The following is a 25,256-nucleotide window of genomic DNA, read 5'->3' as shown; positions in this document are numbered from 1 at the left end:
TTACATATTTTTTTAAATTAAAAAAACAACTTATGTTTCTCCAGGCTGCATTAGAGCAACATGATGGCCTAGCTTAATAAAAGGTTCACCGTGTGAAACCCTGGTTCCTTTGGGTGTAGACCACTTAGCTTCTGTGTCACAGGAGTACATCCAGTCTGGGCTGCCGAAGTCCCCCAGCATCACAAAAAGGGGGGAACACAATCTTGCCTAACAAATCAGGGTATAAAAGATGCAAATGCTAAAGCTCATGCTGATGAACGTAATTATAATCGCTTATGTGATGAGTCAGAAAACATATTTTAACAGATATGAAAACTGTCAGAACTCAGCTGAATGAACTGAGTCTACCCTGTTTCCCTGAACGTAAGATCTAGCCGAACAATCGGCTCTAATGCGTCTTTTGGAGCAAAAATTAATGTAAGATCCAGTCTTATTTTACTATAAGACCCGGTCTTATATAATATGAGACCGGGTCTGATATTAATTTTTGCTCCAAAAGCTGCATTAGAGCTGATGGTCCGGCTAGGTCTTATTTTTAGGGAAACACGGTCGTCCTGCTTTAAATTCTCAATGAGTGCCAGGGCCAACTGGGGTCTTCCTACACCTCAAAGTCCACATGGTATTGCCTGGAACCCGCATTCCATACCCTGTGGAACTTGAAAGCACTTCCCAAGACTTTTGTGAATTTCTGGCAGGCTTATGGCTCTGAGTTCTCATTTCTCTGAATTCATTCAGTTGGTGGATTGTCTTACTGTTCCCCACTTGCTCTGCTTTACCTTCTCCTGCACCCGCTCTGACTGAACTCATTGCCTCTCTCAATATTCAGCCCCTAGCTTAACGCAGACACCCCAGACACACCATCCCTCCTTAGAGTGTGTGCTTGTTGCCCCCTTGATGAAGGTAGGGCGGAAGTTATACCACGTGATACAAACCACTTGGAAGCACACAGCAAACGCAGCAGGTAACTAAAGGACTTCTGGTCACTGCTCCACTGGGGACATTTTTCTGGGCCAGCTTCCCTTATATAGGACCAGCCTCCCCCCTCCCAGTAGCTCCCTCCTCCTGCACCCGCTCTTATCTTGCTGGTCATCCCCTTCTGCCCAAATGGTCTAAATTGTTCCTACTGAGTTACACAGAGCAGTTCTGCTCCTTTTGAGTCCCCACTCCCAAAATCAATTCCAGGTCTTCCTTTGGCATCTCAGAAACAAGCAAACCAAAGTCCTTAACTGGACCTACATTTCTAAAAGCAGTTATTAATAACAATTCTTGTTTCTCTTGTACATCTGTACAAGCTTTTTTAATTCCTTTGAAAAGTCATTTCTGAAATTGAAGCCTGTGTATATGTCTACAGTCAACCCTTGAACAACACGGTTTCAATTGCACGGGTCCACTTAGATGTGGAATTTTTTCAATAAATATACAGTACTGTAAGTGTATTTTCTCTTCCTTATGATTTTCTTAATAACATTTTCTTTTTTTCACTTACATTATTGTGAGTATACCGTATATAATACATATGACATACGACATATGTGTTAATTAATCAACTGTTTATGTTATCGGTAAGGCTTCCACTCAACACTACGCTATTAGTAGTTATGTTTTTGGGGAGTCAAGTTATTCGTGGATTCTCAATTGCGTGGGGGTGCCAGCACCCCTAATCCCTGTATTGTTCAAGGGTCAGCTGTGTAGCTACATTCATGTGTCTGTTAAAAGAGCAGCTACTTAACTGGATTGAATTGCTCAGGCTTCAACCATAGGGCAAGTTAGTCCAGTGTTCAACTTTGGTGTCCCGTTTCCTGCTCTTTATCTCTAAACTGCTCAACCTGCCACTCAAGGGGTTCCTTCCATCCATTGCTTTACTCTACAGCCTCATTTTCCAGAGTTCATCTCTCACTTGGTCTCTCTTGTACCTGGTCTCTCTTTACAAAACACAGTTGGGCGTGGAGACCATAATTGACTATTACTTACAGGTCCCTGAGTGATGGACCCTAGGTGCCTTCTTTAGTGTGTGTTATTGCTATCCGGCTAGTAATTAGACTTCAGAAAAGCAGTGGTGATACACTCTTTCCCTCTTTAATCCCCTAATAGCCCCTGGGAGGCAGTAGATATTCCATAATGTTGTCAACTGTATCCCCAGATTCATATATTCCACAGATTTCATTCACTCTGCAAACATTTGTCGCCTGCTGTGGGCTAAGTAAGGACAGCAGTGAACAAGAGAAAGTTCTTACCTTCTTAGAGTTTATTTATAGTGATGTTGAGGGGTGGCAGACTGTTTTAGTGCTGAACATATGTTCGTGACACCAAAACACACTCTAGTTTCTTCACTAGAGTAAAACTCCTCTTAGGGTTAAATGCTGTAAATGGAAACAATGAAACTTTTTTACCTAGTGATGTTTTCTTCATCGTAGCACACCACTGATTCAACCCACCAGCCACATCTGCTCTTTGATCACACAATGATTTGAATGTGGGTGCTGTGAAACCTTCCTTCTCCAGAATAATTCCATCTGCAATGAAAAACAGAATATTTTTGCTTTTGAAATTATAGCTCTGAAATGTGAATTTCCTCTTCACACTTCTTGCGGCGATCAGATCTGCTCGTATATATGTGTATGATGAGGAAGAAAAGTCAGAAAACAAAAAGTATTTTACTGTGTGTCATTCAAAATATAAACACGATGTTCCTCCATTCATTATGTGAATAAAATGCCCCCCTGCACCTTATGAATAAACCTTTCCATTTTTAACACCTCTCAGTTAGACTCGGCCCATTTAATGATGGGAAACTTTGGCAAAGACAGCAAGAAAAATAAGAAGTTAATGCAATTTCAGTAAAGGTTAGTTACTGAGAAAATCAGGCAAAGGGACTCCCTTTCCTACAAGCATGCAGCATTTCAACAAGTGAATAAACACACCAAAAGTAATGTTATCAGAAGCAGTTTATTGTAAACATTACTCTTCTAGGTTATCCACTTAGCTCATCCTCTGCGATGTAGAGTTCAACCATACCAGTTCAGAGAGGAAACAAAAAAGGCCATGTATCTAATCCTGTTGCTTGGGGAAGAAATATTTAGGCAACATTAAGAATCTTCAATTATCTAATTTAATAAAAGGGATGAGTTCTATTCTGTAGGCAGTAACATGTGATACTGGTTATGTCTAATCCCTTAGAAGAGATCTGACATTCTGCTTTTGGTCTTGTAGAGCATGAAATTGTCATATGTATTTTACCAAAAGAAGTAACAAGAGCAATGGCCTTCGCAGTCTGCAGTCATTTTATTCTAACACACTGCAACATGGTTTTGCCCTGGGGCAGAAAAAGGGGGATGTTTCTCTACTTCAAAAGAATAAAAAATTATCATCGCTCTATCCAGAACCATTATAGACTTCAGAGACTTTGGCATGAAATATTCAGAAAGTTGATTTTAGAATTCAATATTTTAAAAGCCTGCTTTAAAACTATTACAGTGATTAGTGGCTCTGCTACTTGGGCCAGTCTTTGCTTTCAAAAGCCCTATGTCATGGTTGATACCATTTGTTGTTTCAATGAAATATAATTTGCATAAGGCATGCAATGCATTGTTTTAGAGTGCCCCCCAAAGAGGAATTGTGACCACTACTCATCAGTTATGCTTTCAAACACACTTTTTAAAGAAACATTACTTTTACTGGTAATGGTTGAATGTGTTGCTTATGCCGTGATTTTGTCCCTCTGACATGCTTTATCCTACCGATGTGGAGTGGGTGCCATTTCTCTGCTCCCTGTTGGGGGTGGGGTTGGGGGGCAATGCTACTGGCTCAGAAGTTCTAGGGATGCACAGGGCCACCCCAGCTGAGGCCACCCACACCGTCAGCCTTCAGCCGACCAGCCAGAGGCTCACATCTTCACCACTCTTTAAAGGAGTCAGGAAAGTTGATTGGGTGTTTGTGAGGATTTAACAGAGCTTACAAGGCCATGAATGAAGCCAGAGAGAACTTCTGGAGCTAGAGTTAGCCATGTGGGAATTGCCATACAACCAATTTTCTCCAGAATATTCTATTTATGTAGGGAGGCAACGTGCTACAGAGTACAGAGCCCTGGTTTTGGAATTTAATGATCCTGATTTGAGTTCCGGGTCTGATACTTACCAGCAGTGAGGTCTTGTGTAACTGCTGATAATCTCTTTAAGCTCAGTGTCTGTCTGTAAAATGGACCCATCCTAGCATCAGTGCGCAGATTCACTGAGACAAGGAAAATGTAATGCAGGACATCAGTCATTGTTCGCGTTCTTATTTATTCCCTAACATTCTGTTCTCTTAGTGGTTTAGTCCACACTTCCGTTGGGCAATGCATCTATATTTATTGACATATCACAGAAAGAATTTGCAGGATGACGAAACACCATCGTTCCTGCTTTTCTTATATAACTTGTGCATTTGGTTTCATTCCTTTAAATGTGTGGAATATATTATTTCTGTAGCTTTTAATAAATACCTTTCCCTTTCCTTCCCACTTATCCATGTAAAGAAAAAAAATAGGCATCAGCCTTAGCCTTTAAGCAGATAAAATAGGTGCCTCTCACATAGACATGCAAAGAAATCAAGATTCTGATGTGCTCTTGATGTATACGTGTGATGAAAATCACCTGTAAGTAACTTCTTGCTTCATTTTCCAGGGAGGTAGATCAAGACTCAGATGGTCATGTCAGCTTCAAAGACTTCGAATATGCCACAAACTATGGACAAAAAGAAGCTTAACCATGTGAACTGCTTTTGGCAACTTCTGGGGAGACCCATAGATTGCAATGTATTTAAATGTCAAGCTTCACTCTACTAATGATGTAATGCTGCCTACCCGGGATTAAACTCTTCGTCATGGTTTTCAGATGCTGATAATTGCTAGCACCTCAGAATCCTAGAGGTAGTTTCCCTCCATGTGGCTAGCAACCCTACCATCATTCTAACACAAGTTATTAGCAGAGAAGCTTAATAAAAATAAGGTCTTAAACCATCAAAAAGCAAAGGAGCCTAAAGAGACATAATAGCTAAATGTAATTTGGTATTCTGGATGGTACCCTGGGACAGAAAAAGGATATTAGGTAAATACTAGTAAAGTATGGACTTTAGTTAATAATACTGTATCGGTGGTGGTTCATTAATTGTGACAAATATGCCATGCTGATACCGTGTTTCCCCGAAAATAAGACCTAGCCGGACAATCAGCTCTAATGCGTCTTTTGGAGCAAAACTTAATATAAGACCTGGTATTATATTACATTATACTGCATTACATTACATTACATTATATTATGTTATATAAGACCCGATCTTATGTTATGTAATATACTACCTGGTCTTATTTTACTATAAGACCGGGTCTTACATTAATTTTTGCTCCAAAAGATTCACTAGAGCTGATTTGTCTGGCTAGGTCTTATTTTCTGGGGAACACAGTAGAAAAGGTTAATAGCAGGGGAAGCTGGGTGAGGAGTATATGGGAACTCTCTGTACTATTTTCACGATTTTTCTGTGCATCTAAAACTAATCTAAATCTAAAACTTAAATTTACACAATTTTTCTGTAAATCTAAAACTATCCCAAAATTAAAAGTTTATTAAAAAATAAAGCCTTATTCAAAACTTAGCAAACTGAGCATTATCTAAAATGAAGAGAACTGAAAATCATTAAGAAATACAAATGAAATATTATTCCAGAAACAAAGTGGATCAGTGGTATCATGTGTGTTTTAGTGCAAATTGTTCCAGCTGATGAAAAGCCCTTTCTGACTTTGAGTAGAGTTTTGTTCAGCATGTATTCTCATCATAAATTGAATAATTGAGTCATTGAGTCTCATCTCAATACATAAATGATACTGATTTTCGATTTTTAAAATATCAAAATTAGAATAACATATCAATAAAGTGCCATTGTATTTCAGTAATTGCCAGAATGCCAGAACCTCGTATTGCAATCACTATGTGGACCTCATTTCTCTCGTGGAAACATGAGAAGATAAAGGGAGGGGTCACTTCCTCCAGTTGATGTGGGAGGCTAGAGGCCAGCTATGAACAGCTATTAGCCAACTAACTCCCTTGACCTTAGATTAGTACAAGTTCTTTTTGGTTTCGATGACAGAAACTTACTCAAACTAGATTAGACAGAAAGGGAATCACTGGGAAAGAGGGGGTTAGCTTGTGGAGTCCAACATAGGAGGGCAGTGGTGCAACTGGGTTTCCAGGATAGCTAGAAGCAGCATCTCCAGACTGCCTCTGTCCCATTGTCACTGCCAGCATCACGCCGTTCTAAAACAGAATTGGCCCACGATCTGTCCAGTTCCACGTTCAAAGACCCCAGAAAGAGACTTTGATTGGATCCTGAATCATTCAACTCTGGTTCACCGAGAGGGTCTAGACACAGCCACTGGGTACTCACCCAGGTGTACTCGGGCTGGTTACGGGGAGGGGAAGTTGATAAGAGCTGGGCAGCCATTCCATTTTCGTTCTTAGAAGAAAACAATACAGCTGGCGCCTGGTCTAGGAAGGAGAGCACCCCTAGGATTTGCTGCTCAGTAGAGCTCAGGCTTTCAGAGCACAGACCAAAAAGAAAGAGGGGAGATGAGAAGCTGCTCGTGTCACCGTCTCCTCCTTATCACTTCCCCAAGCCCAGTCCAAATCCTCATCCTGTAAACATTCTCCTGCAGCTTCTCACTTCCAGGTCCCTGTCCCTACCCTCAAGCCACATGATGCTGTCTGTGCATTATGACCTTGTTGGTCGGCCCTCAGTTGAATGGCCCAAGGGTGAGTTGATCAACTGAGTCCCTTCCCTTGGAAGACTTTCAGAATGAGAGTGAGTGAGACATAGCAGCGCTCCTGAGAGTGGCTGAGTGAGTGGGTATGACTCAGGAGTGAGTGGCAGACATGTTTTCCACCACATGGCCTGGATATCCGAGACAGCTGGTTTGTAATGAGAGCAGAAAATGAAATAGACACCGAGAGGGGAACAAGAAAGAAGCTGGAGAAACCCTATGGTACTTGATTTCTAGTTAAAGCTTGTGTGCAAAGCCCCGTCCTTACCCTTTGCGTCCTGTGAGGTAACCCTGTATCCTTGCAATAAATCTTTCTGCTCAAGCCAGCTGGAGTTGCTTTCTGTTATTTGAAACCAAGAGAACCCTAACTGTTACGAGCATAGAGCCAAAGGACAGAGTCCTAGGTAACATAAACATTTACTGGGCAGCAGAGAAAAAAGTCCTCCAAAGAAACTAAGAAGAAGTAGTTGCAGATGGAAGAAGCTGGTACCACTCCTTCCCGTACCCCAGCCTCTACTTGACCTCTCACTATACTCAGCTCCACTGTCCCCTGTGGCTGCAGCTCTCAAAGAGATCACCAGTGCTCTGCTAAAGGCCGCACCCACCAGCCCCTCTCAGACTTTGTCACACTTGTCCCTTCTCCTGGGTCCCTCTCTCTTTAGCCTCCACTACACTGGTCTGTCTCATGGTATTTCTGTGCCCATTTCCCTGCACTATCTTTTCCTGTGTCCTCTCCTAGAACCATCCCGGAAGTGTCAGTGTTCTCCACGTTCTTGTAAATGGCCAATTTTCTGGATCAACACATCCTCCAAGGATGATTTCATCCCAAGACTTCAGCTATCACCTTTATGGGTGTGACTCCACAAACAAATCTTCATCTTTAGTCTTTTAGTACTCAACCCCAGACCTGTTTTCTGGGATTTGTGTGGGGGGGGGGGGGGGGAGGCAGTAGTGGAAGGGTGCTTTGTTTTGTTCGTTTGTTTGTTTTGAATCTGGAACATCTTGTAGTGCCAGAAAGTGAGGAAGTACTAAAATAAACAAACAAATAACAACAACAATAAAACCCTGTGCCAATGGGGGCAATGTCCAAAGGTCACAAGCACCCACAGAAAGAGCTCCCAGTAACCAAAGCTGGAACAAGTTGGACAACAAAATAAACACAGTAGTATTGGATTATAGCCCAAAGTAGGAAATAAATACCTTTAAGTCCATACTGATTCAAATAAGTGATTGGTTGAATAAATACATAAATGGAAGAGTAGAGACAAATCTCCCTTGCGGAAGAATTCCGAATAATTTATGTAGATATTCTGCCCTCAAAGAGAGGAAGCACAGCCCTCTGTTCCTTCAGTGTGGACTCCAAGTAGTGACTTTCTTCCAAAGAGTACAGTGTGGAATCGGAGGGCACAATAACGGTGGAAACACCTGACAGTCACTACCTTAGCCAGGTGACCAAGGTCAATATCAATAGTAGCCAATCACATTGATACTATGTATCCTTACGTGAGGGATGAAAGTGGTTTTCCTCCCCAAAACCCACAACGCCATTCTAATCAGAGAAAAACATCAGACAAATCCCAATTCAGAGACATTCTATAAATGCCTGACGAGGACTCCTCAAAGCTGTCAAGGTCACCAAAGGAAAGTCTGAGAAACTGTCACAGTCAAGAGGAGCTGAAGGAGACATGGCAATTAGCTGTAATGTGATAGCCAGGATGAGATCCTAGAACAGTAAAAAGACATCAGGTAAAAACCTAGGAAATCTGAACAAAGCATGGACTTCAGTTAATGATGTAGCAATATTATTTCATTAATTATAATAAATGTACCATATGAATGTAAGATCTTAGTAATAGAGGAAACTCTGTGTGGGGTGTACGGGAACTCTGCAGTCACGATTTTTCTGTAAATCTAAAAGTGTTCTAAAAAGTTTATATTTTTTTAATTTTATACCTTTATGATGGAAATTATATCCCTTGCCACTATTTAAATTTACAATAAAAGCTTAGATGTCAATTAAAAATGTGTTAAGAGGTACATAGCTTTTCAAAGTAATGTTATGAGATACATTAGAGAAAACTGAAGACCACCACTTAATGGCCCCTTTGTTGGACTCTCTGAACTCTCAGTGATAACCCACTGGGGTCAGACCTTTGCCACAGGGAAGTCTGTTCACAGCCTGCTATATAGTATGGGTTGGTTTCTGACAAAGAAGAGACCTCATATAGTTTAAAGTATCTGCTTTTGAATTACATTTGGAGAACCTTCAAAAAACCAAAAGAAAAGTCTCCAGCTTTCCTGTTATACTGCTTTCAATATACATTTCAAGGAAAGAAATCCCTTAGCTTTGGATGTATTGAAAAGAAAGCCCTTTATAGTTCTTTTGAACTTCCTAATTCCTCACAGCACTGAGAAAACTGTAAGGTGCCGTCTACCCACAGGTGTGGTTCCTACATTCTGCCTGTGTCCAGTCTTAAAAGGCCTGTTACTATAGCCAAGACATGAAAACAAGGTAAGCATCCATTGATGGATGAATGTATAAAGATATATACTTCTTTCAATACATACAGAATGGAATATTATTCAGCCATAAAAATGGAGGAAATCCTGCCATTTGTGATGACATGGATGAAGCTTGAGGGCATTATGCCAAGTGAAATAAGTCAGTGAAAGACAAATACTGTATGTTATCACTTCTATGTGGAATCCAAAAAAGCCGAATGCATAGAAACAGAAGAATGGTGGTTCCAGGGGCTGGGGCAGGGTGGTGGTGATGGTGGTGGAGGAAATGGGGAGATTTGGGTCAAAGGGTACAAACTGCCAATTATAAGATGAGTAAGTTCTGGGGACCTAATGTACAGCCTGGTGACTATAATTAACAATACTGGATTGTATACTTGAAAGTTTCTATGAGAGTAAATGTTCTCACCACAATAAAAAATAAAAGCATTATATGAAATGATTCAGGCGTTAACCTTACTGTGGTAATAACTTTGTAATATATGCATGCATCAAATCATCACATTGCATACCTTAAACTTATACAATGTTATATGTCAATTACATCCCTGTAAAGCTGGGGAGGGCAGGGCTGGAAATGCCCGCTAATGGATGGAGCACAGTACATGTGGTGACAAACTGTACTCTACAGTCATGGCGGCTTGGCCTCAACTCGGCACTGCGTCATAGCCACAGAAGCCAGCACGGTCATGTGAGATTATTCAGGGACAAGTTTGGTTTTTACAAAGTTTATATTTTATTCATTAAAGTTATAATGGTGTATTAGTCTGTCCAAGCTGCTATAACAAAATTACCACAGACTGGGTGGCTTGTGAATAACAGACATTTATTTCTCACAGTCCCGAAGACTAAGTCTGAGATCGTGGTGCTGGCAGAGCTGGTGTCTGGTGACAGCCTGCATCCTCATAGATGCCCTTTTCTTCATTGTCACCTCATCTCTGCCCTCCAGACTAAATCATCTTCCAAGGGCCCCACCTCCTAATACCATCACTTTGGGGGTTTGTATTTCCACATATGAACTTTAAGGGGGCCACAAACGTTCAGACCACTGCCAATGGTAATAAGCCTAGTTCTTCCTGATATTTTCATCTGACATACAGATCATATTGTTTTGTTTATAAGTCCTGAAATTTTATTAATCACTGGAAGTTGGTTTTTATAATTCTGTTACAATTCCTGAAGTTTTAACTGCATGTATAAATAGTTGGTGCAAAAGTAATTGTGGTTTAAGAGGTTAATAATAGCAAAAACTGCGATTACTTTTGCACCAACCTCAGAAGATATTCAGTTATCTTTTCTCGATTGGTCTTTCTAGGGGTTTATCAATTTTATTTATCTTTTCAATGTAAAACATCAACTTTTGGACTTGTTGCTTTATTTTCTGATTCATTATTTCTGCCCTTATTATTATTATTTCCTTTCTTCTTTCTCTTTTGCTTTTTACTTTTAGCTACTTGAGAGGCTAAGATCACTGATTTTCAGCCTCTTTTCTAATACTTATATTTAATGCTATAAATATCCTCTCAGCACTGCTTTAGCTGTATCTTACAAGTTTTGATATGTCTTACGTTTGTTATTATTATCTTCAAAATATTCTCTAATTTCTGTTGTGATTTGTGCTTTGATGCAAGGGGTATTCAGAAGTGAATTGTTAAATTTTCCTTTTTTTTTTTAATTTTCTAGTTTTCATTATTGATTTCTAGCTAATTCCATTGTGGTCAGAGGACTTATTTTGAATGTTTTAGAACCTTTGAATCAATTGTCTTTTAAGTCCTTCAATTCTCCCATGAAAAATATATCTTCCCATGTATTTAAATACATTTTTAAGTGTAAATAATTAAACTCTATAATCTGATAAATTTTAATTCTCTTGAATGTTCCAATACTACTTTTAAACTTGGATATCAACATAAAAGCCTAGCTCTAAACCAACTTGCAGCTTAAATTGGAATCAGAAATCTACTCGTCAGTCTAAAATTGCTGTCCAGGATGGTAGCCACCAATCCATGTGAAAATTTAAATTTAATTTTTAACTAATCAAAATTTAATTTAACTAATTCAAATTAAAAATTCAGTTCCTCACTGCATAGTCATATTCAGCAGCCATATTATAAGTGTGCAGCAGCTAACTGATTGGCAGCTACCATACTGAACAGTGCCCAACAGAACATTTCCATCATTGCACAAAGTTCTATTGGACAGAGCCCCCTAGACACTCCTGTAGGTACTGGCCAGCCTTGGATTGGCTGCTCTGGGTAACTGATCTGGCTCCAGTCAGGTGAGAAAGTCATGTGGCACCAGCATGGTGATTTATGCAAACAATTGCCCCCTACAAGGGATCCATACAAGGGAACTCCTTAGAAAGGGATTGAGGGAAAGGACAAATAAATGAGGCAAACTCCTGGTCACCCTTGAATGATGGTGACCAACATCACCTCCTGTGTGACCACTCTCCTAACTCCTTTAATTAATAGAGATTAGTCGTACTTTCTTCTGGACTCCCACAGCCGTCTCTTCGGTGTTCTCCCATGTTGTAGTGTGGTTGGTACATTTCCATATATCTGTCTCGAACTCTGGATTATGAGCTTCCTGAAGCCAGGACTAGGTGTCTTTTTTATTTTTGCGTCCATAGTGTCTGACACCATGCGTGGTGCAAGGCAGGTCTGGGTTACACTGATGAATGAGAGGGGAGTTTCTCTGAGAGGTAGGATTAGGAATGAGGCAGAGCTAAGACTCAGTACACCTGAATCCTGCTCTCCACTCAGTCCCTACCTCTTGTGCTCTTCGGCAAGTCAACCTCTTCTGGGGCCTCAGTTTCCTCCTGCTCAGTGATTTCAGTAAGGAGGCTGACCTTGATAAGGTTGCTCATTGCCTGTTATACATAAATAAGTGTTGTATGAACAAAGGGTGCCATGGCCAAGGAAACTCAGGAAATACTTGGTCAAAGATGATAAATGGTTTTTTTTTTTGGTTTTTTTTTAGTGTAGGAGTTCACAGAAGCTTTAAATGCTAAAGTTTATTACAGCACTCCAAGAAACAGGTAAAATGTATAGAGTTTCTCACACTTGTTTGATGGACCATAGAAAGGTGTGTGTGTGTGTGTGTGTGTGTGTGTGTGTGTGTGTGTGTGTGTATGCGCATGCGTCGAGAGTGAAAGCCATCTTAAAGAATTAGTGTTCCATGAATCATTCCTTGGGAAATGGCTGATCAGCTAATCTCTAAGGGATCTTCCAGTTCCATGTTTTTATGACTTTTATGAAGGCACTGCCCAGGCTTACCATCCCTGGTGCCTGACTTGGATAGTCCTGTGACTGTGAGCTCACAGAGCCACACTTAACCTTCCACTCCATCTGCCCCTGCTTTCTCATCTCTTCTTGCACCATCTGCCCCACTCAAGAAAAGAATTGGAGCAACTCTACTTGAAATGCCTTTCAGTGGGTAAGGGGCTGGGGTGCATGCACTTAACTTTAGACCTTTGATGGTATGTCAGTACTAATATAAAAGAGCAGCTGCTTTGAAAATTGACGCATAAGACAAAGAGAAAGATTTTATTTTAATTTAAAATTGATTTTCTCCTATCTACCATGTTTCTTTTACATCATGGGTGTCACTGGTTAACATAGCGAATTTGAGCCATAACTTCATACATCAGGTTTTTGTGCCCATGGATTCTTAAAGCAGCAACAGGTTATTAATGTTATGTTAATAAGAAAGCAATAATGAAATATTATACAGAGTTTCTATTCCATATATTATTAATGTAGACCTTTTGTGTTTTAGTTGGCCTGATACTATACAATGTGGTTGCCAAATAGATTAGAAAATGTTTTTGCCTTCTCAGCAAAATGGCCCCAAATTAGGTTACATGACTAGAAAATATTTGTAACAGGTAACAAAAATGGCCATAAGGCATTGTGTGATAGGACGCAATGGACTTATTTTAATCTGAGGTTCCCAGAATAGCAACATTCTTGTTGCTCAAGAGTGAAACAAACAGTTCTATCAGATGCCTTAGAAATAAAAAGTATTAGGTTGGTGCAAAAGTAGTTGTGGTTTTTGCAATTATTTTTAACCTTTTAAACCACAATTACTTTTGCACCAACTTAATAGAACAAAACAGGGTTTTCACAAAGCTTAGTCCTGTCCTGTGCTAAATTGCCACACGCACTAGAACTTACTAGCCCTGAATGTAAAAACCAATGTTTTTTGTATGTCTGCCATTGGCTGGCACTGTTCTAAGCACTTTATATGCATGGTTGCATTTAATTCTTGTGGCAACTCTAAGAGGGAGGTATTATCTTTTTTCTGAGGAGGGGGAATAAGCACAGAGATGTGAAGGGCCTCGGTGGTAAGTGGCAGAGCCGTGATTTGATCCTGACCAGCCTGAGTCCTGAGCCCATCCTTATAAGGTCAACACTGAGAATGGAGGCCCCTGGCCTTCCACGTGTGCGCTTTGGGTTTTGGGGGGCGCTGTAGGCCCCTGGCCTATCCAGCAAAGCTTCAAGTGTTTCTGGTAACGGACTCATCTGCCTGCAGCTCAGAGGTCACCGCAGGTCTCACAGTGACCCCCTGTGGACTGTTCCGTGGGTATGGGTGTAGTGGCCTAGACAGTTACACTGTGACTCTATTAGAGGTGACTCCAGTCACACACTCATCTAAAAGGCGACTTTGTCCTTCGAGGGGCTAATATCACACCCAAAGATTGGTGACCCGTAAACACTTACACACTTACACCCCACCCTCTCCACACACCCTCCTCCTCCCCACACACCCACACACCCACACACGTCTTCCATCCCAGCAGTCAGCCCTGCACTGCCCTTAACTGTGGTTCCCTCTGCACCCCAACCATTTCTCGGAGGAGACTGGCCCCCCTTTCCCTTGGCAGGTGACCTGGGCTCTGCGGACTTTGTTTAGAGAGCACGGGCTGCATGTTCACCCCCCTCAGCCGTCCCAGGCGTGTAGTCAGGGGGGCGGCATGCACACCGCCTCGCCCCCCTCGGTCATGAGGAGGAAGAGGTTCTGTATCCCATGGATTCCAAGACCTCAACAATCACGTCGCCATCTTGGCTTCTGCTCTGGGCTTTGCCAGACATTGAAATTCTGAAAAGCGAAACGTCATCTGCTTCAATCATTTGATTTTGAAAATGGGAGAAATGATACGAAGTTGACTTAGCCAGTGCCCTTTCTGTGCAGGTATGAAGTTCATGCTAGCTGTGATTTAAATACTAATTCTATGCCAGTTTTAGTTTTAAGGGTGTGTGTTTTTGTTGTTGTTCCTTTGCAGAAGCAGTCAGGGGAGTGACTAAAAGCTTGTTCATTTGCAGGGTTTTTCTCTTGGAATTGAACATGCTGGCACAATTTTAATTGGGTTTTAGTTGTTGTTGTTTTAATTCTCACAGTGATGGCTTGGCTGTGTCTTTTGGGACTGCGGAGGGAAGCTGGCATCTGGTGTTTGAGGATTCTGGGGATTTGCACCATATTTATGTGTAATAACTATACAGTAAATAAACAGAATGAATAATTAAGTGAATAATGAGTTTCTCGGAAAAGAGGACTCCTCTGAAGACAGAAATTCTCACATGTGTTCCAGCCTCACTCCCGTGTAGCAACTCCTCTCTGTCCTCACTGTCATTGCCCCTATGGAAACCAGAAAGGACATTTTCCAAACCAAAATCAAGCATGACCTTAATCAATGTGGTTTGATACAAACAGTATATTTTTCTTCCAATTGCAAGGATGTTGGATTTATGTCTCTTGGAATTCTCTTTTTTACCCTAGAGAGAGATATTTGCCTCTTTAAAAATAAAATCCATGAGATTAAATTATATTGAACAGTGTTTCTCTGAGGGACTAAAAACGTGAAATTCTAGGAATTCGCTCTATCTAGCAAAATTACATAAATGCATGTTAATACCCATATTAGCCAATACAAGGTGCCCTTGCTTCTAGATGCAACCCAGGCCCAAAGTAAATCTTTCCAAAGGGAAAAACCACTGTACAATGACTGTTTCTCTTATGCATATGTTCATCCATTTACTCATATGTTTTATTCATTCATGCAGCATTTAATGAGCGTCTTCTACATGCCAGGTACTGTGCCAGGCTCTGGTGATAGATACTGAGGTGAGCAAGACCAGGCCCGATTCCTGTTCTCGTGGAGCTTGCATTCTTATCAGGGAGCTAGCAATCAAATAATGAAACAAAAGTTAAACTGCAACTGTGACCGTTTCTATGAAGGAGAAGGTATTAGTTTTCTAGGGCTTCCATAACAAAATACCACAGACGGGGTGGCTTAAGCAACAGACGTATATTTTCTCACGGTTCTGGAGGCTGGAAGTCCAAGATCAAGGTATAAGCAGATTTGGTTCACCCGAGGCCTCTCCTTGGCTTGCAACGGGCACCTTCTCAGGGTATCCTCACATGTTCACCCCTGTGTGTGTGAATGTCTGCGTCTAAATTCCCTCTTCTTAGAAGGACACCCTAACTACGTCTGTTAATTTAGTCTTCTCTTTAAAGGCCCTACCTCCAAATACAGTCACATTCTGGGGTTTAGGCCTTCAACATACGAATCTAGGGGGGACACAAGTCAGCCATAACAAAGAGGTGTCTCATACAGAGATATGAAAGGAGACAGGTCAGATACCCGAGCAGGACACAGGGTGGGCTTGCTGAGGACATGGGGACCTAAAGGATGACTAGGAGCCAACAAACAAAAAGGAGGGAAGGGCATTGCCAAAGCCCCCCAGTGGGAGGGGCCTGGTCAGGAGCAGAGACCAAAGGGAGCCCGACCATGTACTGGGGGGCTGTGAGGCACAGCATGGGGCTAGGATGGGACTGACTGTAGAGGGGCCAGGCCAGGCAGCGCTTTGTAGACTGGGCAGGGAGTTTTGTCTTTTCCCCCAAGGCAGTGGGAGACCATCGGAGGTTTTTAAGTGATGGCAGAAGCGGCAGGTCTAGATTTGCCTTTTGGAAATATCAGTCTGGCTGGAGTGTGAAGGACAGACGGGAGGGGTTCCACAGTGCACCCTGGCAGAGTGTGGGATACGGGAAAACGCTGCAGGCATCCAAGTAAGAAATAAAAGTGGCTTGGATTCAGGAGGTGGGGTGTGATCAGAAAGAATGGAGTGGATTTGACAGCTCTGTGGGAAGCAACAGATTAGACATGGTGCGGCCCTGGATGGCAGGAGCTGGTGATAACACAGGTTAGCTATGCTGGGCCCTGGGTGAGGGAGAAGACGAGTTGTCTCCGGGATTTCTGACTTCCATAACTGGGTAAGCAGTACAGTCAGTGGGATGGAGAACACTGGAAGACGCCCAGGTTGGAGTTGAGTTTCGATCACATTGACATCAATGGACACCAAAGGCCCCTTGGTCCCTTTTTGGTCCTCAACACAGGTACCTCTTTCCCCTGCACATACTGTCCTGCTTGGAACATGGCTTCCTGCTTCTGCATCACCAACCATTTTCCGTCTCGCAGTTGGGGGGCCCGCTTCCTCAGCAGCCAGGCCGTCCTGAGTTCCTCAGGCTAGCCTACTTCTCCCTTTCACATACTTTCCCTCCAAAGCTATGTCACAGTTAAAAATTACATAATTATTTGTTTAAATTCTGTTTCTCCCACTAGAATGTGAAGCCTACGAAGGCCAAGACCATATCTATCTAACTAGTACAGTAGACCGGTGGCTCTAGAGTCAGACTCTCTTAGTTCTAATCTCAACTCCCCTACTTGCACGACGTGTGAACTTGGGCAATGTATTGCGGTGCTTCAGTTGCTTTGTGTGTAAAGCATGGATTATGACAATATATCTTTCATAGAATTGTTGGGATGATTAAATGAATTAGCATAAAGTGTTTAGAACAGTGCTTGACATATAATAAGCCCTCAATAAATGTTAGCGATTGTTGTTGTTATTATTATTATTAATCACTATTGTAGCCTTAAGTATTTCATGTGCAGATGATCAGATAGAAGAATGGACCAATGAATGGGTAGAGTGAAAAATGGAAGGATAGGTAAGGTGGCAGGCAATAAAACACAATCTTTTTAAAGCTATCTATTGAGAGAGCACAGTGAAAAAGCAAGGAAGCCCAAATGGGTACTGTGAAAAGGGGGGCTGGCTCCATACATCAAGACATAACTAAATTCCAAGACACTGGGTCTCATTAAGATAAACTCTTTTATGGTTACTTTCAGACAGGGCCTTAAGGAATCTCCATCAAGCCTTCTTCAATGATAAACCAAGTTATTTGTTTCTTGACTTCGGTAGAGAGAAAAAAAATATCCCCACAATCCAGCCATTTCCTCCTTAATTGAACTGACGGCGTATTTCCCAATTTAACAGTGAATTTTTTTTTAAGGTATAATTTAAAAAATTAAGTTTAATCTCATGTAAACAACACATTGATTCATTCATTCATTCTTGTGTTCCCCCCTCAAGCATTGATGGCATCCCTACTATGTATCAGATGCTGTGATAGGTTTGGGGCAGTTCCCTAGTCAAATAAGATATTGTCTCTGTTCTCTAGGAGCTTAGGAGTCCTAATAAACTTCATCAAGAGAGCTTAAATAAGTATTTATGATCGATATCCCTGATCAAAATAAAGCAAACCCAGAAGCAAGAGCTGGTTTCTAACTACAGGGCAGCAGACGATGACGGGCCATCGTCACCCTAACTGTGGTTCGCCCCGGTTCTATCTACCCTGCCTTGGGTGGTGAAGCCACCACACGGAAGCCGAGGCCACTCAGCTCCAGCTGGAAGGTATTTTCATTGTTGTCACTCTATTTATGAAAGCAACTCCTGTCTGGTACCTTCTTTTTGCCCAAAGGATTCTCTTTCTGTAATTTATTACAAAATTCAAGGCCATTTCATTAGGGAGAAATGTGCCATATCATTATTATAACAACTCCCCCTATTTTTGTTCAATTTTGAAACTGACAATCTAAAGACTATTTTTAGCTCAGTCATGTGAGATTATTTGTTTCCTTATTATGAGTTTTTCCTTTGGACTAGTTAACATGAATTTTATGCTCACTTATTATGTCACATGCTCCAATTCAATTTATTTTAAAGCAGATTCTTTGGGGAAAACTGTAAAGCTAATTTGAATTGATTCTTCAGAGATTCCATTTTAAATGAAGTGCTATAAAATTGGCAGACAAAGTGAAAAAATGGAATTGAATTTTCTTCTTCAGCTACTCATTGGATTCAGAAATCTTGCTTTTCGACACTGCCAAGGGTTTTGATATAATGTTTTATGCCATTTTCATAACATTTATCTTAAACTCCACTGCTTTTAGTTTGGTTGTTCAACTCAAAATGGTTTCCTGATACTTCCATGGGAAAAAGTAGAGTTCTTGTGAAAGGACGAATTGGGTGCTTTGATACAAACTTCCTACTATCCACGGTGATGCCCGGCTATAAAACATCTGATATAAAAAGCACGTGTTTTAATTCCAAAGTGAATATTGAACATTTGTGGACAAATTTGCTGAGGGAGGTGTGGAATAAAATTGCATCCCCAACTTCCTCCGACTTTGCCCAATTTATATTTCCCCCTTTCACATTTCGTGCATTTACAGCTTGAGGAAAGCATGGGAATAATATTAATAGGTAAGATGCCTGATGGCTTAATTTCCTGTCCTCCCAGACCCCAAGAGATGCCCATTGTTCGTCAGGGCAGCAGGCTCCCAGCTAATCAGAAACAGCCATCCCTGGGTGGGGAATGGGACCCCAGGATTGGCCCATATGATTCCATTCAATGATTTATATCTGATTATTAACAATCTAATGGAAAATACATAGAAAACACATGTCTATAGTTTCGCCTTGAGTCACACTTGTTTTCTTTGATGTGTTTTTAAAAAGGGGGTTTCATTTCATGCTCATCTTTTCTCTGAATTCCCTGACTAGCACCTGTCATTCCTATTGACCCACATAGTCGACTGAACACGCAGACGCATGGAGGTCTCGGGCCAAATCTGTCGTGCGACCACTGAGCGCAGCAACACACACTTGGAGTTATTCCCCTCAACTCAGGTTGGTCTTAAAAGAAGCGAATCACTGCTGCCTGTGTTTTTGTTCCGATTACAAAAAAGATAATGTGTGAAGTGAATGCACCTGCCAGCCAGGGTTTGGAGGAAGAAGCAGGCCCAGGGCCAGCTTCTCCATTAGACGTACAATGCCTAGGGTTCCCCCTCCTTGTAGGGGCCCACAAAAGCTTTACTTTTCATGAAAATGAGTATAATAATGAATCCGGCCTAGATAGTATTTGTTTTTTATACCAAAATAGCCTTAAAATATCAATTTAAAATTTTTTTTTAATGGAGGAGGGGACCAGCCCACGAAGGTGATGTCTCGGGCCCTGAAATGCAGCCCTGAGCAGGACTGCTGTGAGGGACACGGGATAAGGGATGACTGTGGGGTGAGACTCTGAGCGACTGTGGGAGCTGGCAGAGCCGTCTCAGCCGGTGCTGTAGGGCTCTGCGTGGCCTGAGTTTACCATAGGTTACAGGCCTGCAGTTGGGAAGAAAAGCTGGATGTAAATGAAGGCAGCCATTCTCAACCGGGGCTAATTTTGCCCCCTCCCCCCCAGGAGACATCTGGAGAGTTTGGCCTGGCACAACTGGGGTGACGGGTGCTCCTAGCATTGAGGGAGTGGAGTCTCTGACGCAGCCAAGCATCCCACAATGCACAGGACAGCCCCCATACAACAAAGAATTGTCCAGCTCAAAACAGCAACAGTGCCGAGGCTGAGAAAACCTGAGGTTAAGGTTAAGAAAGACTGGGACCAGCGAGGTCAGCTGGGGCCCAGGTCAGTCTCCGCAGCCGTTGCCTGTGCCCTTCACCATGGAGCTACGCTGGCACCTGGCCGAGACCTTGGAGAAGCTGAAGGAGGGGATTGGGCGTTTGCTGAGAAGCTGCAGGCTGCTGCCCCATGCCGCTGATGAGCAGTAATGCACATGAGCTGCAGCCGTGCGTGGTGCCTGCACCAGCCTTCCGGGTGTAAAGGCTGCTGCCTCAATGCCACCTCCTGAATCTCCTGCTAATTTCTGTGGTGGCCAACCCTAACTTGGAACATAACAGGGAAGGGGACGCTAGGTAATGTCATTCCAGCTTAGCTAAGTTGACAGAGTACACACCCTCCCCAGTAGACCATGTGGAGCTCTGCTCACTAGCACTTTTTACTTAGGAAACGGCTTTTCCTTACCATACTCTCAACCTTGCCTGCACTCACATTGGACTTGGTATTTCAATTGCTTTAATCTGCAAACACCAGGTGTGACTCAGATTGACAGTTGTGCAGCAACAGCTGTTCTTTCCTTCAGAAATAGAGTCATGGCTGGACAGACCACATGTCCCTGCAGTTAGATCTGGACAGGTCACTAGTTACTGTCCACATGACTGCAAGGGCAAGCAGCTGTGCCAGCTCCAGCGCCAGGCCCTTGGACACCAGCTGTGCACTGTTCCGTGTGCTCCTTCCCACTTCCAGCTGGAACCCAAACATGGAGCCAGTTTCAGCTGTACACTGACAGGAGCTGAGTACAAGATGGAAGGATTCTGGAGGCTTGGAGGTGCAGAGAACCTTTACTTCAAGCATCTTTTTTCTTAAGGAGTTTTGAGTGAGTGTATTAGTCACTTAGGTTGTCGATGATAAAGGCCAACCCAAATTCACATACGCAGAAAAGGGACAATATATGCTCACATAATTGGTAAGTTTGGAGAAATCGTTTCAGGCGTAGCTGGATGTAGGGGTTCAAATGATGTCATTGGGGCTCTCCAACTCCAGGGGCTTTCTGCAGAAGTCTAGGGAAGATGGCCTTGAGAAATTCCAGGCTCACAATTTCCTTATAGCTCATGATCCAGAAGACAGAAGTTTCTCTTTTCCACGTGTTTTTTTAATTATGCAGAGCAAATGCTGAATGGTCATGCTAGAGTCACAGGCTCACCCCTGAATCCATTGCTTTGAACCCCAGAAGAAGAGAGATTGGAATAGACCTGTAAAATTAATAAGTGCTACCGTCCAGTCAGGAAGTTAACCAATAATGTCAGCTGGGGGTCAGAGGAAGGAAAATCATGCTCAACTGGGGTAGTTATAAAAGGCTTCCCAGCAGAGGTGAGTTTTGAGCTGGGCATTGAAAGACTTAGAATTTAAAAATGGATAAAGAAGAAAATATAGTATTTTCATTCCTGACCATTTTCAAAAAAGGCTCACGCAGGCTCACTAGCCCCGTGGGATGGACGGGATCCTGTTGTGTTGTTTTTTTCCCCTTTGTCATTGGTTCAGGATGAGAAGCGTTTGGCTTTGAGCACCCAGTTCTTCCAGAGACTGACAAAAGAGGGGAAGAGTCTGGTTGTCAGGACGCAAGTCTCCAACAACAGGCACTCCCACCCACCCACATGAAGCAAGAAGAAACTCTGTGCTTCTCCATAATCTGAAGAAAGGTTGGTAAGTGTAATTGGCAGTTCCCTTAATCTGTGCAGAAAGCCTTGTTACATAAATAAATGATTCAAATACGAAGTGACTTACTGTAGGAAACAGGCATTTCTCCTTTTTGTTTTTCATGTTCCTAGGAAGGTTTTCTTCAGTTTGGAGTGGAATAGGCTTGTAATTTTAATACACATTTATTAATTCCAAAACTGTCCAGTGTTAGGATTTTAGGAATACAGTTTTTTGTGAAGTTTCAAATAGCTGAGTGATTTTTCAAGCAATCAGGCAACCAGAGCATGGCTCATTTCTTCAGCACAGGGGTCAGTCCTTTGGGATGGAAATGTCCCTTTGGCCACGCAGGGTGCTCTTGACATTAAAGTGTGGTGGTGATGATGACAATGTCATGAGCAGCCTCCTCCACAGCAATCCAATATCCCCTGTAAGAAATTAAACTTTCTGTTTGTTTATGTTTGTTGTTTATATTATATTGTTTGCTTTACTCTTTTATTTGGTTGTTTATGGGTATGAGAGAAAAGTAGGGTTGTAGGTACACTTCTTCAGGAAACAGACTTAGAGGCAGATATTTATTGGGGTGTGCTACTGGCAACAACACCTGTAAGAGAGTGAAGGAAAGATGGGGCACAGAAAAAAGTTGAAGTTCAAAGCAGTTGCAAAAGAGGCCTCAGCCCATCTCATGGGAAACTCTGAAGAGGAGATGGCCCTTCAGAGATTTCTCGAACTGAGGCAAGAGGTGGAATGTCTTAGTCCTTTGGGTGTCTCGGCAACACATCCCAGTAACCACCAAAGATGAACTGAAGGATTATGGCTGATTGTGGTGAGACTCTCGGGATAGGTGAATGGCTACACCCAGGGTCTGGTACTTAATCTCTGAGACCCAGAACCTACATTTTCTTTATTATATGTCCATAGAAATGAGCTTTTCCATGACAAAGCCACACTAACTAAATTCAGACAGGACTAATGAATACATGGCAAATTTATTTGTTTACTATGAGACTATCCTTTTGCAGTGGTTAAAATACTTGTGTTATGTACCTCTAACATCTCTTTCCGCACGTCCAAGTTAAAACAGAAAGTGAGTGGGCTCCAAGAAATCTCTCTGTAAGAAAAATTTAAGGCATTCCACATAGTAGATGGAATGAGGAAGAAGCCGGAAATGTTTGTGACATGGTGAAGACAAATGTTTCTTTTCTCAACAACAAAAAAAGAGAAGTCTAGGAAAAACTAAAAAAGATACAAGAAAATCATGGTCTAAATAGCGGCAAACTGAAAGGAACCATGATTTTCAGTCATTGATGGACTGTAATAAAAAAAGAATTAATTAACCATGCTACTGGGAACACTCTCTTTGAGTTACCCAGGCATTGTGACATCAGACTCAAGGGGAAGAAATGTGGTGCTAACAGAGTCCTTGGCTCCCCAGGGAACAAATCTGCCTACTCAAAATAATGTAAATGTAATTTTTGGTTTTCAGCTCAGAATTAACCTGTAGACCAAGCAGAGAGGACTTGTCATGGTTACAAAACAGAATGTAAAGCTGTCAATCAGAACAATGGAAAAGCATAGATCAAACTGACAGAACTGGAAAAGGGAACGCGGGGAAGCTGATATCTTTATCTCACATTGTGTGGAGTTGAGAAATATTGTGTCAAGTTCATGGAATGAGAAATAGAATTCTAAGGACATTAGCCAAAGTTGTAATCAAAACAAGAATTAAACGTAATGCTATGACTATCAAACTTTGGAAGAGAGAAGGGGAAGTGAACGCAAAGTAAGTAAACTTTCATTTTCAATATTGGTAGACAATGTACAGTATTTACAAATTATGAAAGAGGGGAGTAGGCATATTATTTATGGTTATGGGGTAACCACCAACAGACAAAAACAAATGGTCAAGCGGTTGGCTTTGGGATGTGGTTGTGGGTGGAGGCAGTTTGAGGAGAGAAAATGTTATTTCTTCAGTATTTTATTTTTTTATCCAATATATGTATTCTTTGAAAAATACGCATAATACGTATTCTTTGAAAAATATGCATAATTTAAAATCAGATGAAGCTTAATTATTAATCAGAAGAATGACTGGCAGATATAGACTCAGCATGAGTCTCTTATATTCTGGGAAAACGCAGTTTAATTCCCCTCACCAGCAATGGAGAACACAGCTTCAGTGATCCCTCATTTCAGGACCTGTCTCCACCGAAAAGAGCTGTGTCCACACAGACACACTTAATTCACTGGATTCCTTTTTTTTTTTTTTTTTTTTTACTTACCACTCTTCTGTGTCCCAACAACATGAGTCCGTTTGAGTCATCTGACTTCTCCCACAGTAACCTGTTTTAATCCTTTGTTGTTCAAAATAGGGACTAATTGTGGCCACACATTAGGCTTTCTTGTAGAGCTTTAAAAATATATGAGTATCCTTGCCCAGGCCACACCAGACCAATTAAATCAATGGCCCAGACTTTGATATTAAAATCATAAATTCCTCAGGTGTTTCTATTGTATGCTTAGCGTGGAGAATCCTTGACCCAGTTGTCCAGTGTGTCAGTCATCAGAGTATTGAAAACAATTCAAGTCATGGTAACTCGCATCTCCTTCATCATTGCAGTCCTTGCAAGAGTGGTCATATTTCTTCACAGCACAGCATTTGAACCTCCTGGCAACTCCTCTGATCTTAAAACCCTCTCTCTTTGTTTCCCTGATGCCCCCTCTCCCTGGTTCTCGCCCTCTCTGCTGAGCCATCTCAGTCTACTTCATGGGACAGCCCTCTCTTGCCTTCTTGGGATTGTCCTTTCTGTATTATTCATGTTCTCGCAGGGATTTTAACTGCCTTCTAGACCATCATTATCATCACACTGAGGATGGCTCCCACGACTCACCTCCCGATGTCCTTTCTGAGCTCTACGACTGGGTCCTAATTGCCTACCAGACATTGCCGCTTTGATATCGCACAGGTACTTCAAACGAAAGCTGCCCCCAAATGGAACTCATCATCTATTGCCCAAAACCCTTTCTGCCATATTTCTGGCTGTGTTGAATGGCACCAGTGATCTAACCCCATTCCGTTACCCAAACCCAAACTCCAAGAATTCCCTAGACACTTCCTGTTTCCTCCTCAGACCAACATCCGTTTCATTCTGAGTCAAATCCCTTCTGCTTTATCTCCACGGCCCAGCTTGGGTCAGTCCCTCATCGTCTCTTCCTTGGATGTCTGCAATGATCTCCTACCCAGTCTCCCTGCCTTAATCGTGTCCCCTTTCAATCCTTACTTTGATCCTTCCAAAGCACAAATATGATTGTGTCAATCTCCTGCTTAAAACCCTTCAATCGCTTCCTCATGGCCGTCCAAGTCCAAACTTAGAAAGGCCCACCAGGCACATAATAATGCAATCCTCCCTGCCTCTCCAGTTTCTGCACCTGTTCAGCACCACAAACAGATGCCTGGACCTCTCACCACACTGAGCCCTGCCACCTCCACTCTCCATCCCTCTAACCT

General features: G+C 42.0%; 1 protein-coding gene and 1 long non-coding RNA gene across 2 annotated transcripts in view; both read left to right on the top strand.

Annotated features, from left to right (window-relative positions):
* Window positions 1-7,112, top strand: part of EFCAB11 (EF-hand calcium binding domain 11) — a 123,698-nt gene extending 116,586 nt beyond the window's left edge. The window contains exon 6 of the mRNA XM_019744295.3: window positions 4,662-7,112. Within this exon, the coding sequence (XP_019599854.2) occupies window positions 4,662-4,743 (82 nt within the window). The 3' untranslated portion in view covers window positions 4,744-7,112. The remainder of the gene's footprint in view (window positions 1-4,661) is intronic.
* A 10,744-nt stretch (window positions 7,113-17,856) lies between these two features.
* LOC148758708 (uncharacterized) lies at window positions 17,857-21,751 on the top strand. The gene is made up of 3 exons (XR_016020574.1): window positions 17,857-18,069; window positions 19,222-19,347; window positions 21,596-21,751. It is a non-coding gene; the product is annotated as an uncharacterized LOC148758708 (long non-coding RNA).
* The last annotated feature ends 3,505 nt before the right edge of the window (window positions 21,752-25,256 follow it).

The sequence above is a fragment of the Rhinolophus sinicus genome, chromosome 3 (assembly GCF_057876585.1).
Source record: "Rhinolophus sinicus isolate RSI-liver-muscle chromosome 3, RSI-T2T, whole genome shotgun sequence".
NCBI classification, from domain to species: domain Eukaryota; kingdom Metazoa; phylum Chordata; class Mammalia; order Chiroptera; family Rhinolophidae; genus Rhinolophus; species Rhinolophus sinicus.
Note: the sequence above shows the minus strand (reverse complement) of the source record. Positions and strands in the feature narration are given on the sequence as shown.